The 15389-nt window shown below is 38.6% G+C and overlaps 1 protein-coding gene across 1 annotated transcript in view; it reads right to left on the bottom strand.

Moving 5' to 3' along the window:
* MAN2A1 (mannosidase alpha class 2A member 1) overlaps positions 1–13398 on the bottom strand; it is a 52774-nt gene extending 39376 nt beyond the window's left edge. Inside the window, exons 1-2 of the mRNA XM_014059757.2 lie at positions 12853–13398; positions 3739–3999 (exon numbers count right to left, since the gene is read on the bottom strand). Of these exons, the coding sequence (XP_013915232.1) occupies positions 3739–3999; positions 12853–12993 (402 nt within the window). The 5' untranslated portion in view covers positions 12994–13398. The remainder of the gene's footprint in view (positions 1–3738; positions 4000–12852) is intronic.
* Between the last annotated feature and the right edge of the window lie 1991 nt (positions 13399–15389).

The raw sequence follows: 15389 nt of genomic DNA, 5'->3' as shown, positions 1-15389 counted from the left end.
TTCTTCATGAAAGTTACATCTGTAGAAATTATTTTTAAGAGAGTAATACAATTCTACATTATCAGAAAACTTTAAGAATGTAGCTAATTCTTAGAAATTCTGATAAACAAATTATTCCTAGGAAAAATGATTATTTTACATATAGTACTTCCCGAACTGCATTCTCCTCTTTCTCAAACATTATTACCATGGTTGCAATTTCCCTGGTATAAAGAAAATTTTAGGCATATTCAAACAATTTGCAGTGAAATTCTATTAGGAAGGGATTGGGGTCAATTTCTTTCAACATCTGCCTCAAGAATTTGACCTGTCAACATCAGATAAATGAATAGACAGTAAAAATTTTAAATCACACTGTAAGCAATATTTCTTTGTAATATTTTATTATTTAAAATTGATGCCATTATCATATATCTTAACAGCGTTCTCTAAGCAGATACTAGCTGATTTTCTGAAGTTTTTTTGGCATACATAGGCATAACTTCTTGTGATTTTTTAAGGCTCTTGGACTCCACTGCTTAGGTTTTTTTCCCCTCAAGGTACCATACAACAAACTTAGCTATGCAAACCACATCTATACTCCCTAACAGACCAAAGTTTGTTACAGTAAGTGTGCTGACAATTTAGTTACTTGCCAATACTACTTTTGGGGGAAAAGACATCATCTTGAAGAATCTGTTAGAATTGTAGACTTGACAGAATATTAGTGGACTATTGGACTATTTCTTGTGGCTACTATATAGTTAAATATAACAGATCAAAATAGGCAACCTTATCTGTGATTCTTAGCATTCTTAGTCATAAGCAAAGTCTGGAGTCTCACAGGTTTCTTATCTTGCATTAAATACTTAAAGGCATGTAAACAGCTAACCATATTTTTCAGCAATAAGACGCACCTAGTTTTTGGGGAGGAAAACAAGAAAAAAAATCTGACTCCCAGCAATTTGTCTCCTTGCAGCAAATAGCTAACAGCCTGGTCAGCTTCAGCACAGATTGATTTAGCACAAGCAGCTGACTGGCAGTTGGATCAGCCTCCCAGAATACTGCCAATCAGCTGTTCCAGGATGCGGGGATTGCTGCTTCCACCTGTTGTCACCTCCGTATTCCCCATTTTCAGCCTCCACGTGTCCCATTTTTTACCTCTGCGCATCCCATTTTCAGCCCATTCCAGGCAGCAGGAATCACCACCACTGCCTATCCCCACTTCCTGGAATGGACCACAAATGGGGCTCACAGAGACTGAAAATGAAACACCTGGAGGCCGAAAATGGTGAACGTGGAGGCCAAAAATGGGGCACGCAGAGGCAGCAATAGGTGGCGGCGGCAATGGACAGCGGCGGCGGCAATCTCTGCAGCCCAGAACAGCTGATCAGTGGTCTTCGAGGAGGCAGATCCAACCACCAATCAGCTGCTTGTGCTAAATCAGGCTGTGCTGAAGCTGACCAAGCTGTTTGCTGCAAGGGTGAGGGCCAGTGGATGGGCAGGGCTTCATCAACATTTGCTCTATATGTCGCAGACATTTCCACCACTTTTGGTGAGAGGGAAGTGTGTCTTATACACCCAAAATACAGTACATCTCACAATAAGGAAAGTTGGAATTCCCAATACTGTGAATCATAACTGGCCAGGGATTTGAGGATTCTGGCCCCAATAATACAAGCAAGAAGCTATTCTTTTTAATAATGAAGTTGTAGCACTGTCATCTACACACATTTCAGAAGTTGATGACATGGCAATAAACTGCAATCCCAGTAAAGCACCTCAAATCATACAAATGCATATCCAAAGAAATAATTCTAGGAAATGCCTAATTATTTTAATTTGTGTAATCATGAGTGCTAAGTGTATATATTCAGACATTAACCTGGTACAAGGTCTGGCATTTCAATACATTTGATTTGAATGTATTTAAATGACTGCTCCTTCAAAAACTTTGTATGATATGAAATACTATAGCCATCATATAGAACATAGCTGCCTAACATGAGGCTCCTGGGTGATGTGCAGCCATTAGAGTCCGTTTGACCACAAATTTCAAAACTCTTGTGATATGGTTTCTCATACTTTTGGAACAGAAACTATTGTATTGTAAGCCCTCAAACAGACAGACAATTCAAGCAAATTTAAAAAAAGTTGAAACGGGGGGGGGGGGACTTAGTCTCATTTTCTTCATACTATCTTCCTTACCCTCCACACAAATTGGCCTCTCAACAGTTAACTCATGAATATATTTTTTATTTTATTGAGCAAGCCATTATTGGTAATTTATTGAGCTTCCCTAATGTTGGAAAAACATAAGCAAAACACTGATCTGACTCATAACTGGATGTGCTAGCTTGTTCTCAGAACAAGGATCTAATAGTGGTGGATCCCAACCACTTATAGGAAAAATGAACAGAGCAAAATATAGGAAAAAGAAAAGACCAGACTTTCAGGAACCTGGAAGGAAGAGAACTAAGGGAAAGATAGGATACATGGCCAGAAACAACAGCTGTTAGAGATTAGTTGTGCACAATGATTTGAAATAAAAAGTCAAATTACTGGCTACTAGGCTGTAATGGTGTATTATTTTCAAATATATTTTCTCAAAAGGTAAGCATTTCCACAGTAAGTACAGGTAGTTCTCAACTTAAAAGTTTGTTTAGTAACCGTTCAAAGTTACAATGGTACTGAAGAATATGACTTACGACCATTTTTCAGAATTACAACTTTTGCAGCATTCCCATGGTTACGCGATCAAAATTCAGATGCTTGGCAACTGGTTCCTATTTATGACTGTTGCTGTATCCCAAGATCACGTGATCATTGTTGCGACCTTCTCACAAGCAAAGTTTAATGGGGAAGCCAAATTCATTTAACAACCCGGTTACTAATTTATCCACTTCAGGGATACTGCACAACTGTGGCAAAACTGAGTTAACTAATATTTCACTTAACAACAGAAGGCTCAATTGTGGTTGTAAATCAAAGACTACCTGTAACCCCTAAAACACAGCCTACTTTAACATTTGGTATAGTAGACATCAATATAATAACATTTGCAGCTATGGAGAAAGTGTTATTTTTAATTGTAATCTACAATTTTTAAAAAATAGTTCAAATCACTCAGACAAAAGCATTGTAAAGAATTTTCTCTGAAATAGTTATTCTAACATTTAAATACAATTTCTCCTTCACTAGAGATCAACTGAATCAAATAATATAAAGTCATTCAATCAATCTGAAATGAATATCCCAAATTATAATTTTAAAAAATCATTCAAATAAAAAAGTAAGGGGAAAATTCATTAGCAAGTATACTCAAGTGTACATTCATATGCAAAAACTGCACATATCACAAATGAATATATTACTTTAAGTTTAAACAAAACATATAACCCATTTAAACCAGGGCTGTCACACTCCTGGCCCACGGGCTGGATGTGTCACGTGCTGGCCACGCCCATGCCCGGTTTAGCAATGGGGGCAAAAATTCCCAATATGTCACATGACACCACTGTGACAATGTGAGTTTTACATCCCTGATTTAAACCATATTTGCATATCATAGCGCATTTTCATTGGCAATCCTAGTGATTTCAGTATCTGCATGTATGTTTGATCAACCTACCAGTCAATTATTTCACAGTTTGGAATTCAAGTATAATTTGGATTAGGCTACACAAAAATCTCTATATTTCTTTGGCAGAGGACTAAAAATAGATGAAGGATAACAGCTAATATTCAACTGATTCTTACTTGAACATCTGAAGCTTGACTTCCAATTTTTGAAGCAAACTGACAATCTTCAGGCTCAATTGAAAGATATGCAGTGGCAAGAGGCAATACTTCTGAAAAATTTCTTTGATTAAAGTTTAACACTTCTGGATTATGTTGTCCATCTTTGACAGATTCACTCAGATTGATCACAGAATCTCTTATGTTTGAAATAATTTCATTGTTTTCTGCCAGCAACCGTTCCAAGTGGTCTATTTTCTCTTGCAGCATTGAAAGCTGACCCTGTTGAAAAATACACAATTAGACATCCAAATATCCTTGTAATTGAAAAATATTTATTTCCTCTTCCTGTTCTAAATATCATAGCAAAGACCTTATAATTATCATCAAATCAGTGTAAGACACTTTCTCAGAAAAGAAACAGTATTCAAGATTATTTCATTCTTTAATTAAAGTGAATGTGTGTAGGATTTAGAAATTTTCTGAAATAACAAAATAACTGCAAATAACTGTGGGTACTCTATTTTGCTGCAATCACAAAAAAACCCCACCATTTTTCCAAATACACTATGAATTTAAGAATAAGTTCCAAAATTGTCTCAGCATTAAAATAATTTATTCAAAATTATACTATTATGATATCTTAGTGGGCTACAATAAGGCATTATTTATTAAGAGAAGAATTAGTTATATTACAAAATATCGGAACAGAAAATCAAAAGGAATAATTAGCAGCCTTTCAGAGAACCTTTTTTAGCTACAGAATTGCACTCTAGATACATGATCAGTTCAAAACATTTTATGGGGTAAGTGAACTATTTGCTGTAGTTTGAAATAAATAACAGATTAAATCAAATTTAGCTAATGAGGCTAAATAATAATCTTTTTTCTAATTTTTCCAAGTAGATGATATACATTTCCTTGTTGATTCATTGCATCTCCTTACAGTATTACTACTGTTACACGCATATTTTTGAAAGCATAATCCCCTATCATAACAACCATACTGTTTTCCCTGTTGTGGCCCCTGCTATATACTGGTAGCATACAAGAATATTCTTTTCTTTTTATTTAGTACATTTATTTGCAACTATAGGTTTTAGCAAGAATTAGAAGAATATGGCATTATTAACATAATTAACAAAAATACAGGTGTTTTATATTTTCTTAGATTTTTAAAATAGACATGAACGCTATATTTCCTGTTCTCACCATATAAATCGTGGCCCCCAACCTTTTGGGCACCAGAGAGAAAAGTTTTTCTGTGGCCCGGAGGGGGTGTGGTTTTGCATGCTGTCTACATCCTACTCATGGGGTTTCACTCTTTTGGATGGCCTGGTTGCTGGCATGCCACAGACTGGTGCCAATCTATGGACCAGGGGGTTGGGGTCCCCTGTTATGATTTATAGAAATTCTGAGCAGCAGCAATGTATTTTCAATAACAGTATGTGCATATAATGATGTAGTGGTTAAGGCATTAGGCTAGAAACCGGAAGACAATGAATTCTAGTCTTGCTAAAGCACAAAGCCAGCTGGCTGACCTTGAGCTAATTATTCTTCTTTAGCCTGAGGAAGCAGGCAATGGCAAACCACTTTGAAAAACCCTTGCCAAGATAACTGCAGGAGCTAGAGCTAAAGAAAAAAAACCTGTCTTAAAGGCACAAAAGAAAAAAGTATAAACAACAAATGTATATTTGACATATTTGCTGTTCATTCCTAAACAACTTGGAAGGATTAACTATAGAATGTGTTGTGCCTCGATACTCAATTGCTTCAAAATTTGTCGAATTTGGTACTTGACATATTTTCATGTGAAAACATTCTAGTACTCATTTCTTTGGTCCTTGATGCACTGAGATAGGAAGAGGGGGATGGCTGCAGAGAATGGACAGAAAGTTGATCATGCAGAAAGGTTGCTACAAAAGGAAGTGGGGGACAACTGCAGAGATTAAACAGGAATTGGCCATTCTAGGAAGGTCACTGACATAGGAAAAGGGACAGACAGGAAGTTCTTTCCAATTGAAATAAAGAACATGTGATGAATCAAGTGGTTTCTCTGGAATTCATTTTTAGTATTTGTTGCACATCCTGGAATCAATTAAGGATAAGTACCAATGTATCACTCTAAAATCTTCCTTGATTTCATATTTAATTCCAAATAATTTTATGTACCATATTTTTCAGAGTACAAGACGCAGGTTTTTCCCTCAGAAAAGAGGCTGAAAATCTGAGTGCATCTTATATACTGAATACAGCATTTTTTGGCCCCTGAAACTCCGCCCCCTTCACCAAAATGGCCATGTTTGGCCTTTAGAAAGCTTTCAGAGAGCTCCTGGGGGCTGGAAAGGGCAGAAATGATCAAAAAACGGCTCATTATTTCCTCAATTTTACCCCCCAGCCTCCAGGATTACTCTATAAGCTTCCTAAAGGCTATCCATGCCCTTTTTAAAATGAAAAACAGGGCCATTTTGCAAAAAATGGGCTGTCTTTTTGCTCATTTTTGGTCCCCCACGTCCCCCAGGAGCACTCTGCAAGCTCCCTAAAGGCTACTCATGCCTTTTGGGGGGGGGAAACGGGCCCGTTTTTGCGAAAAACAGGCCATTTTGGGAAGGTTTGCAGAGTGCAAAAACTTTTTTTTATTTTCCTCTTCAAAATCTTGCTGCATCTTATACTCTGAAAAATACAGTAGTTGGTATTCATAAACCCTTAACACATAGTACAACTGTTGCTTCTATCAAAATTCATTTAATTTTATTATCAAAAGTATGAAATCAAAGAACAAGATTTATTGCCAAGATTATGATTCAGAATATCAAAGATGTTATACATATTTTGTAGCTTTACCTTGATATTTAAATTTTCAAAGAATCCCATGACAAGAGTTTCTGGTTTGGAAAAGCTGTTTTAAGATCAAACCAGTACAATGTTGAATTTTGCAGAGTACTTTTTAAAAGTTTTGTTTTCAGATTATATGTGCAATCAATTAAAAAACCCTGCAATTTCTGCATGCCAGAAGGCCAATGCCCCCCTATATTGTGCAAGTAATCTGCAAATTGAAAGAAGTTTACTCAGGAATCAGTCCCACACTAATCAACACTCCTGTAGCTACACTCAGCTCAGCTCAGCATCAGTAGCAACTTTTGTTAAGAACCAGAAGTATAAGGTGACATTTTAGAAGTATAGGAAATATTATAATCTGGAGTAAAACAGAGCTTTTGTCAGGAAATGGTACAGATTTGTATTTGTGTTAAAAAAGGCTCAAGTCCAATTTATTTATAAAATGTATTGAAGTAATTTTTTAGTCTAAATCAAACTGTACGTTTCATATTTGGTTTAGTATTAACAAAAACACTAAATATGTTAAACAATATATGATATCAATATTTATTAATAATCCCAACCATTGTATACAACCTACAATTCAGTTTCAGTATCTTCATGTTCCAGAAGACAAGAGAAATATTTCAAAGACAAGGATTAGATCCTTACCATGAAATGGTTCTACTAGGGCTGTACAAATCTTTTAAGAGAGTTACTTCAGAATGTGTCAGAGTGAGGGTTTCTGCAGGGAAAGTCAATGACATCCAAATGGTATGTGCAAGTAAGGGATTGAAACTATACCCCTTTTAAATCAAAATAACTGTGCAAAGATTGCAAATGCAAGGTGGTAACTGTAGCATCACTATTATCTTTAAAAATTGATTTCTACTAGTGGGGACATTTTTGTTACATATTAGCAAGGTTCTATTAATTGCAATGGTTTCAACTCAAATAAAACTGTTTTCATAATTCTATCATTCAATGGTTGCCTGATAGGTGTTCATTACATCTTTTTATGGCCTCACCTTTGGAATTACAACCAACATGGCTGACATGGTTTAACTTCATTAACCGATCAGTTTTTAACTATTTTATTATTGTTTTATTTCCCATTTCAGATAATCTGGGAAAAATAAGTCAGGCCTTGCCTACAGAGGCAATAGAGCAGAGAGAGCTGTTCTTTTAAGGCTGAAATAAGATGGTATCTTGCTGATGTTCGTGCATGAACAGCATTTAGCATCCCTTTATCTGGTGATCAGAATGTACTACCATTCACTAAACTGACTGAGGTTTATTGAAATTGAAATCCAAAATATCTGGAGAAAAGATTGGGGAAAGTAGCCTATATATTTCCTTTTAGAGCATTTTCATGACTTATCAGCCACCACTGAAGCAATTCTCCAATTTTATGTGATTTCCAGCTTACCTTTATAGTATGTTAAACATACTTCAAGTTTCTATTGAACTAAGTTTCCAATTTAATGGGTGGTTTTTAAGCAAGTACTATGATTCATATATTTTAAAATCACATTTGAACATGTAAAGATTGATAATCTCAAAGAAAATTATATACACTATTAAAATGCTGAGGAAAAAAGTTTAGAAAGTCATCATACATGTGAAGTATCATTTTGTGCCCCCTAGTGGTATATTAAGCAAACTAGAGAAAAAGATATTTTTTTAGTTCTATGTAATTCCTATCTACTACTATAATTATTAAAGTTATTACAAAAGGAATCCTCCATCTATAAAATTAATATTTTGTAACTTTGTGGGTGATATCTGATTGCCTACAAACAATTTTACAGCTTTTTAATGTATTGTCAAAGGTTTAAAAGAAAAAGCTGCTCAACTATTACAAAATCATGTATCAGCCATACATTTTCCCCCAGCTTGGCAAAACACAAATCTTAATAGTTTAAAATGTTCAGTATACAAAATTATTTTAAATTAACATGGCAAACTAAAACATACATTTTAAATGTGCACCATATTTCTCAAGGCTTAGAATAGTATTTTCTCCTAATTTCAGTCAGTTCACTTCTGCTATATGCACTGGTCTTGGCTTTACATCTTCAAGCCTGCTTCCATAAGCTATCCACCTTGAGAAGATGTTCTAGGCCCCTCATCAAAATGGCAGCAGTCTGGATTATTCGGCAATTGTGCCTGGATTGCTCATAAGAGCTACACAGGTTTTTGGGACTACCTCTATGGTTGGTTATTTGTTCGCTCTTTTCATATTCTCATTTCTCCCTCAGCTCTGTCACAATCTGTGCCACAGCCCAGCATTTGTAAAGAGATGGCTCAGTATTTCAATAAGAGTGGGGCTTTCACAGGAAATGTGAAACATGGATACTAACAATCCAAATAGCACACATCCTTCCTTCCACAGGCATTAATTCATTTTATAATTATTTTAAAGACTAATATAATCAGCAGTTTAAAATGCATATGTAACTTTTTATTTGATTTCTGGCTGACATGTATGCACACACACACACACAAATATGTCACACAGGCAAATTAGAACAGAGGAATCTCTAGATTTGGTTTGGTTGAAACTCAAACCCTGAGACTAAAATGGTGAAGAAGGTGGGCACTACAAATAATTTTTGGACTGCATTTATATTTTTTGCCTATCTATTTCTTCCTTAGTAAAAAAGAATCTTAAAATCAATGATACCACCTTTGCAGATGAATATGTTTTAATTCAAACCCTCACCATATACAGTAAGTACAATTTTTAATTTTAAGTGTTGCCACAATCTTGCATCCATACACTTTTTGGAGATAGGAACCTATCTTCAAGTGAAAATACACCTTAACATCGAATGAGTTTAATAATGGCAACTCTTAGAAGTAAGACTTGTTTGAACAAGAATTTCATTAACAAGAGCACTGAGTCCCGTTCACAGGAAGTAACTGTTCCACTCAATTCTGCCCTGATCAGATCCTATTTGGAATACTGCCTCTGGTTCTAGGCATCACATATCAAAAGGTATAGTGACAAACTGGATCTTTTAAAAATATTGGAATAGAGAAGAAGCTAGTAAATTGGGTAATTATAGCAGTTATAGATCTAAAAAAATAAAGTAACCATGTAATATTCCGTTCAGATAGCAAAGTAAGAGTTTATTCAAAATAGTGAAGATTTAAATTTACTTCACTTCTATAAGATTAATCACGACTTCAAAACATTCTAATAAATGTATTTCCAATCCCATTAAAAATTCTAAGATAAAGATATTTTACAGTATATTGAGAACAGTAACTTTTTGGTAGCCTTAATTACAATGCAAACTTAACAGCATGATAAGTCATTCAAGTTAAATGTCACCTTTGCAAAAAATGAATTTCCTCTTTTTTTAAAAAAAAACCAAACCTCTCTCATCCTTCAAAGTAAACTATCTATATCAACATGGCCTGTGTGCTTCTGTTTCTAATGAAAAACACTGCATTTATAATTTGTTAGCTTACAAGCCAAGACAACATCAAGACATCTACCATGTTTATTGTCTGTGAATGCAAGCTGGAATTCTGCGCTGATCTACTGCTCTGAATCAGATTGTGCCTCCAGGCAAGTTTACAGCTTGCATGCAACCTAAGCCATTGTGAGGCCTGTGTCAGGGAGATAACTGAAATCTACAGCTGCACAGTTCTGCCAAATAGAGATTCCTGGATGGTTTGTTTATATCCATTTCTCAGCAAGCTTAAGCATCTGCCTATCATATTATCCACAGGCAAACGCTAAGCTAGAAATTTTAGCTTCCTTTTATTGCTCTGGCTGTACTTTTGTTTTCTTGCTTTAAGCAATCATAATACTAACTTGTGGGTTAAGTAAGCCAACAATGTTCCAATTCTAGCTAAGCGCTGGATATAAATGCTTTTATTTGCCCTAGCACCCAATTATCTGAGATAAATAAAAATGGATAAGAAAGGGGAACATGCAGACTTCAGTAACCTAACTGGTTCTTTTAACTGAAAATCCTATCTATCATAGGAAGAATTCCTATTACTCTCTCAACAGATGGCAGCACTTATAGGTGTTACAATGTTTTAGGGTAGAATTAGTCACAGCTATAAAACTGTTACAGTAAAGAGATACTCATAATTTACAGTCTATCAAGTAAGAGGTCTTTCAAAAGAGAAAACAAAGATACCGCCTACCCAAAAATCACCTGAATCTTTTTGTTTCCAAACTCATTTTTACAGAACTTCAATTCACATGTACTCTGTTGCAAAAATACAGTAAGAAAAGCTTTCTAAAACATTACTATAAAGCATAAAATACTGTGAAACTTACCAGTTTATAGCTCACATGTTCGACTTATTTTTAAAACCGCTGTATTGTACATACTGTAAGTTCTGACAGTGCTGACTTATCTTTTTAACACACCTTATTAAATGTTCTTCTACATTGTTTGAATTTAATACATTTAATTTGTTTTTTATATAAACCACTTCGACATGCTTCAACTAGGAAGCAATACATATTAAATAAATTGCTATTTTTTACTTTTTTAAAAAAAGATTCCTTTACAACACCTCACGGACCAGTACTGGGCTGCACTGGGCTGCACAAATGGCAGGTGAGCAAGCAAAGCTTCATCTGTGCATGCACAGGATCTAAGTAGCATGCAAAATCATTATCCTCCCCCGCATCCCAGTTCTATGGAAGACAATTTTTCTTCCGAAACCGGTCCCTGGTGTCAGAAAGGTTTTTTTTGGGGGGGATGCTGCTTTACACCCCAGCATGAAAGCCCACTGAGTGACTTTGGGCCAGTCACTCTTTCAGTTCAACTCACTTCACAGGGTTGTTGTGAGAAAAATAGGAAAAAATATCTTAATCATCTTGCATTATTTATAAAAGAATTTTTAAAAAATCAAAAAATAAACCTAAAAAGGTAGAAACTTGGAATTTTAGAACCATAAAATTAGGCAAGACCATGAACCTTTCTCTGCATAATACATTTTGTAATATACAGTTTGCTAAATATTCCAGAGTCTGGCAGTTGTAAATAATATTTATAATGCATACGTGGAAATATACCAGATGTATCAGACTTGGTTCAAAAGCAAGCAAACCTAGCATTACATATTTTTTAAAAATGTAGAAACTCAATGCCATAAATTACCACCTCAATGCCTTATACAACTCTATTTTCATGCATAGAACAAAACAGTTATAGAAAGCGCTACACTTTGATACTTTGTTAATTTCTTAGCTACAAATTAGTTATCAGAGTGATGCAGTGGTTGGAACTCTCTACTTTCACTGAACTCCTGAGTTCAGGTCTAGCGCTGGGCCAATCTTCCACTCACCATCTATCACACAGGCTGTTCAAAGAATTCAGGGTGTGCCCTCAAAGTGTCTTAAACTACAGTTATGTGATAAATAAAATACAATTGGCTGGGTTTATTCATTAAACCCATTAATCTAGAAATATGGTTTACCGCACCATAAAAGAATGTAGCTTTTTTGTTGGAAAGGGGTTACTCCACTATCCACAAATCAAAGTAAGGATATGAAAGGAAAAACAAAACTGAGCAGTTTATACTCAAGTACCAGTAGTGAAACTCATTTAACAGTCAAGCAAACTTACACTTCCTAGACTTAAACGAAGTTTCCTCTCAAAGTCATGGGAGAAAAGAACACCTGATAAAGTAGCTGACTTATATTTTGAGTCAAGATCCTATCCTTGCCTACGGTTTACCCTTTTCCTACAGGGCACCAGAGCAACCCCTCTCTGGAAAATCCCACCCTAAAGTCTTCATCCGCAGTCACTCCTGGAGATGTAACAAAAGGCAGTAGTTCATAGGCATAGGGCCCCGGACTAGGGCAAGTATTTTCTTTAAAATCCGATCCCGGAACTGGGCTCGTGTGAAATCTATCCAGTACAACTACGATTGCGCTTCCAATCAAAATCTGCTAAAGCGGGAGGGCGCTGCTCGGTCGCGCTCTCTCTCTCCCCCTCCCCAACTATTAAACCGAAACGGTCAAGATTTAGCGTAAGCGTCTTTACATCTCCAGCAAGCCTGCTTTGATGGAAGGGCTTGAGGTTCACCGCTTCCTCCCGGGATCCGAGACAAGGAGACTCCCCAACCCCCTCCCCCCGCACTTCCTTTCTGAAGATATGCCTACTCTGCTTGAGTCATCCGCACCCCCCCTTTTTTTTTACAGCCCGAGCGCTCTGCATTTTCTCCCCTCCTTCCTCGAAGGTCCCAGCTTGCCGGGCGAGCCACCCTTTCCATCCCACCAAAGCCTCCCCCTTCTTTTACCACCCGGCTCCGCGGCTCCTCCCGTCCTTCGCTCACCTGGGGGAAGGAGCCTTCCCGGCGTTGATTCTTGGGGTTGTCCAAGTGGCTCCGATCCAGCATCAGGTAGAGGGAGAAGATCACCACGCAGAAGATCGCGCTGCCGAATATCGTAAACTGCCGGCTCAGCTTCATCGCCATCCTACGCCAGGCGGAGAAGAAGCCCAAGAGATCAGCCCCGGGTCTCCGACGCGCACCAGCCCAACCTCAACGGCCGCTCCAACGATCAAGTTCTGGCCACGTTGGTGGAAAGTCCCGGCCCCGCTGCCTACCCGGCGGGTGGCTGGAAGGACCAAAGTTCCTCCCGGGCCCGGACAGTTTGCAAGCGGGGCCGGGACAAAAGGGGTCGCCCCCCAACCCGTCTCTAAAAGCCGCCGTAACTCAGCTGAGCTCCCCCGTTCGAGGTGAGCTGGACGGCCGAAAAGGCGTCCAAACCTCGACCTCGAAAAGAGCCCGTTGTAAAATCCGCCCGGGAATTTCCGGAAAGGGGTGCGGACGCTACTCGCGCTTCGCCGGAGCGGATAGAGAGGGGCCCGGCAGAGGGAAACCCGCCCGGGCTTGCGACACTACCGAAACCCCGTCCGCGCCAGCTTCGCTCGCCTCCCCGGAGCAGGACTGGCGGCAAGAAGCGAGAAGCAGCGGCTCCACAAACCCACAAGGCGGCGCGAGGAAGGAAACGGGGAGGAGCCTCGTCCCCGTTGTCCCCGCCCTCTCGTCGCGTAGCAACAGCAACCGCGGCTATGGCGGCAACCTTAGGCGAGAGCGCCGAACCTCTAGCGCTCGCCTCGCGAGTCGGGGGAGGGGGGCGAGAGGCGACGGCGTTTCGCCCAATGGCGATCACAGGCTCTGCGATTAGGTCCCGTCCCCCACCAGTGCCGTTTAGCTAGAGCGCGCTGTGCGCCGAGGGTTGTATTCCTTCGCTTTCCTATTACGGGCGCCGCTGCTTCGCTTGACTTCCTTTTGTGTGTTTGTGTGTGTTTTATGACTAGGACACGCGTCCACCGAGCTCGGGATCCGTTTGTGAGGCAGCGGGTCCGCCGCCCTCGAGACGGCTGAGGCATTTGCGTGCCTGCTGACGGGTGGGCGCAAAAATAGGGGCGTGCATAAGCTCACCCGCGTGCCTGACGTCCCTGTCCTGCTGTCCCCATTTATTTCCACCCGCTATCCGTATTTATTCTTATTCCTGTTCTCTTGTACATAAGTTACAAACTAAATAAATAAATAAAGTAAAAATCGCGGAAGGAAGGAAGGAGTTTGGCAAACGTGTCGGGGCGAGAGAAAGCCCCTTTTGTATACACTGGAAAGGCTGGGAAGGGAGCAGCTGCTCCGGCTGCAATTTCTGTGGATATTTTCCCCCCCAGCTGTTACTACTTTACAGTTTGCTCGGCAGATGTGGGCGGTGCAGAAGCCCGGCATTTCTTGTCTATTTTCAGGCTAGATAGAACAAGGTGTCCCCTTAACGCCTGATGTTTCCGCCTACTTGCCTTTATCAATAGGACACAAATTGGGGCATTTTCTTTCTCTTTTCTGCAGGATAATAACAACAACGATAATGATAATAATGATGATGATGATGATGATGATGATAATAATAATAATAATAATAATAATAATAATACACCCACCATTCTATATTTGACATGCTGACATATGTCAGTAACTGCTCATAGCTAGAAGAGAAGGCCTTACTAGTTCACTCTCTATAAATTGTCTTAAGTAATTGTGTGGGCCTGCTGAATCGGGCCAAAACCCACCTTGGTCTGTCATTTTGTTTCTCACACTGGCTATGCTAGATATTTCTGGGGTGTTTGTAGGCACCTTCTTTTACTGCCTTTACTCTCCTACTTGGGATATTTGGAAACTGAATTTTCAAAAGTCGTACCAATAGATTCCTCTTTCACGAATGTATCAATCCACTATAGTGGCTCATCATCACATTTTGTGGTAATGATTTCTGATTAATTAGACCGTGCAAAGAATTTTTTTTGTACCTAAGGTGGTATTCCAGCTAGCATAATTGGAAGAACCCTGCTTAAGTGTTTTGAAAAGAGTAAAAATCCATCTGTCCATCTTGTGCAATTAATGATTTATACAGCTTGATCATGCCTGCTTCAGCTAACATTTTTTTCCTAACTGTAAATTGTGGTTGGGAGCAGGGGTTGTGCTTTAGGAGATCAGTATCAAAGAATTGTTCAGATTTTCTGCAGATGGTTTAATGCTTCTTCAGTACAGAAGAGGAATTTTCTTGCAAGATCTCTAGTCTACGTAAAATTTGGATCCATTCCCTGGGAGGTTTATTGGTGAAGGTTGTTTACAAATGTGTGCAGTAAGTGTATTAATATCTTGGTATCTTGCAAGACCAAACCACAAAGGAAGTACAAGGCATCCTTCCTCTCTCTCTCTCTCTCTCTCTCTCTCTCTCTCTCTCTCTCTCTCTCTCTCTCTCTCTCTCTCTCTCTCTCTCTCTCTCTCTCTCTCTCTGTCTCTCTGTCTCTCTGTCTCTCTCTCTGTTTTGCTTTTACTCTTACTGATCTCTT

This window comes from Thamnophis sirtalis, unplaced genomic scaffold (genome assembly GCF_051295495.1).
Source record: "Thamnophis sirtalis isolate CommonGarterSnake01/CBP01778 unplaced genomic scaffold, rThaSir2_p1.2 scaffold_5, whole genome shotgun sequence".
NCBI lineage: Eukaryota > Metazoa > Chordata > Lepidosauria > Squamata > Natricidae > Thamnophis > Thamnophis sirtalis.
This window is presented reverse-complemented; position numbering and strand designations above follow the sequence as displayed.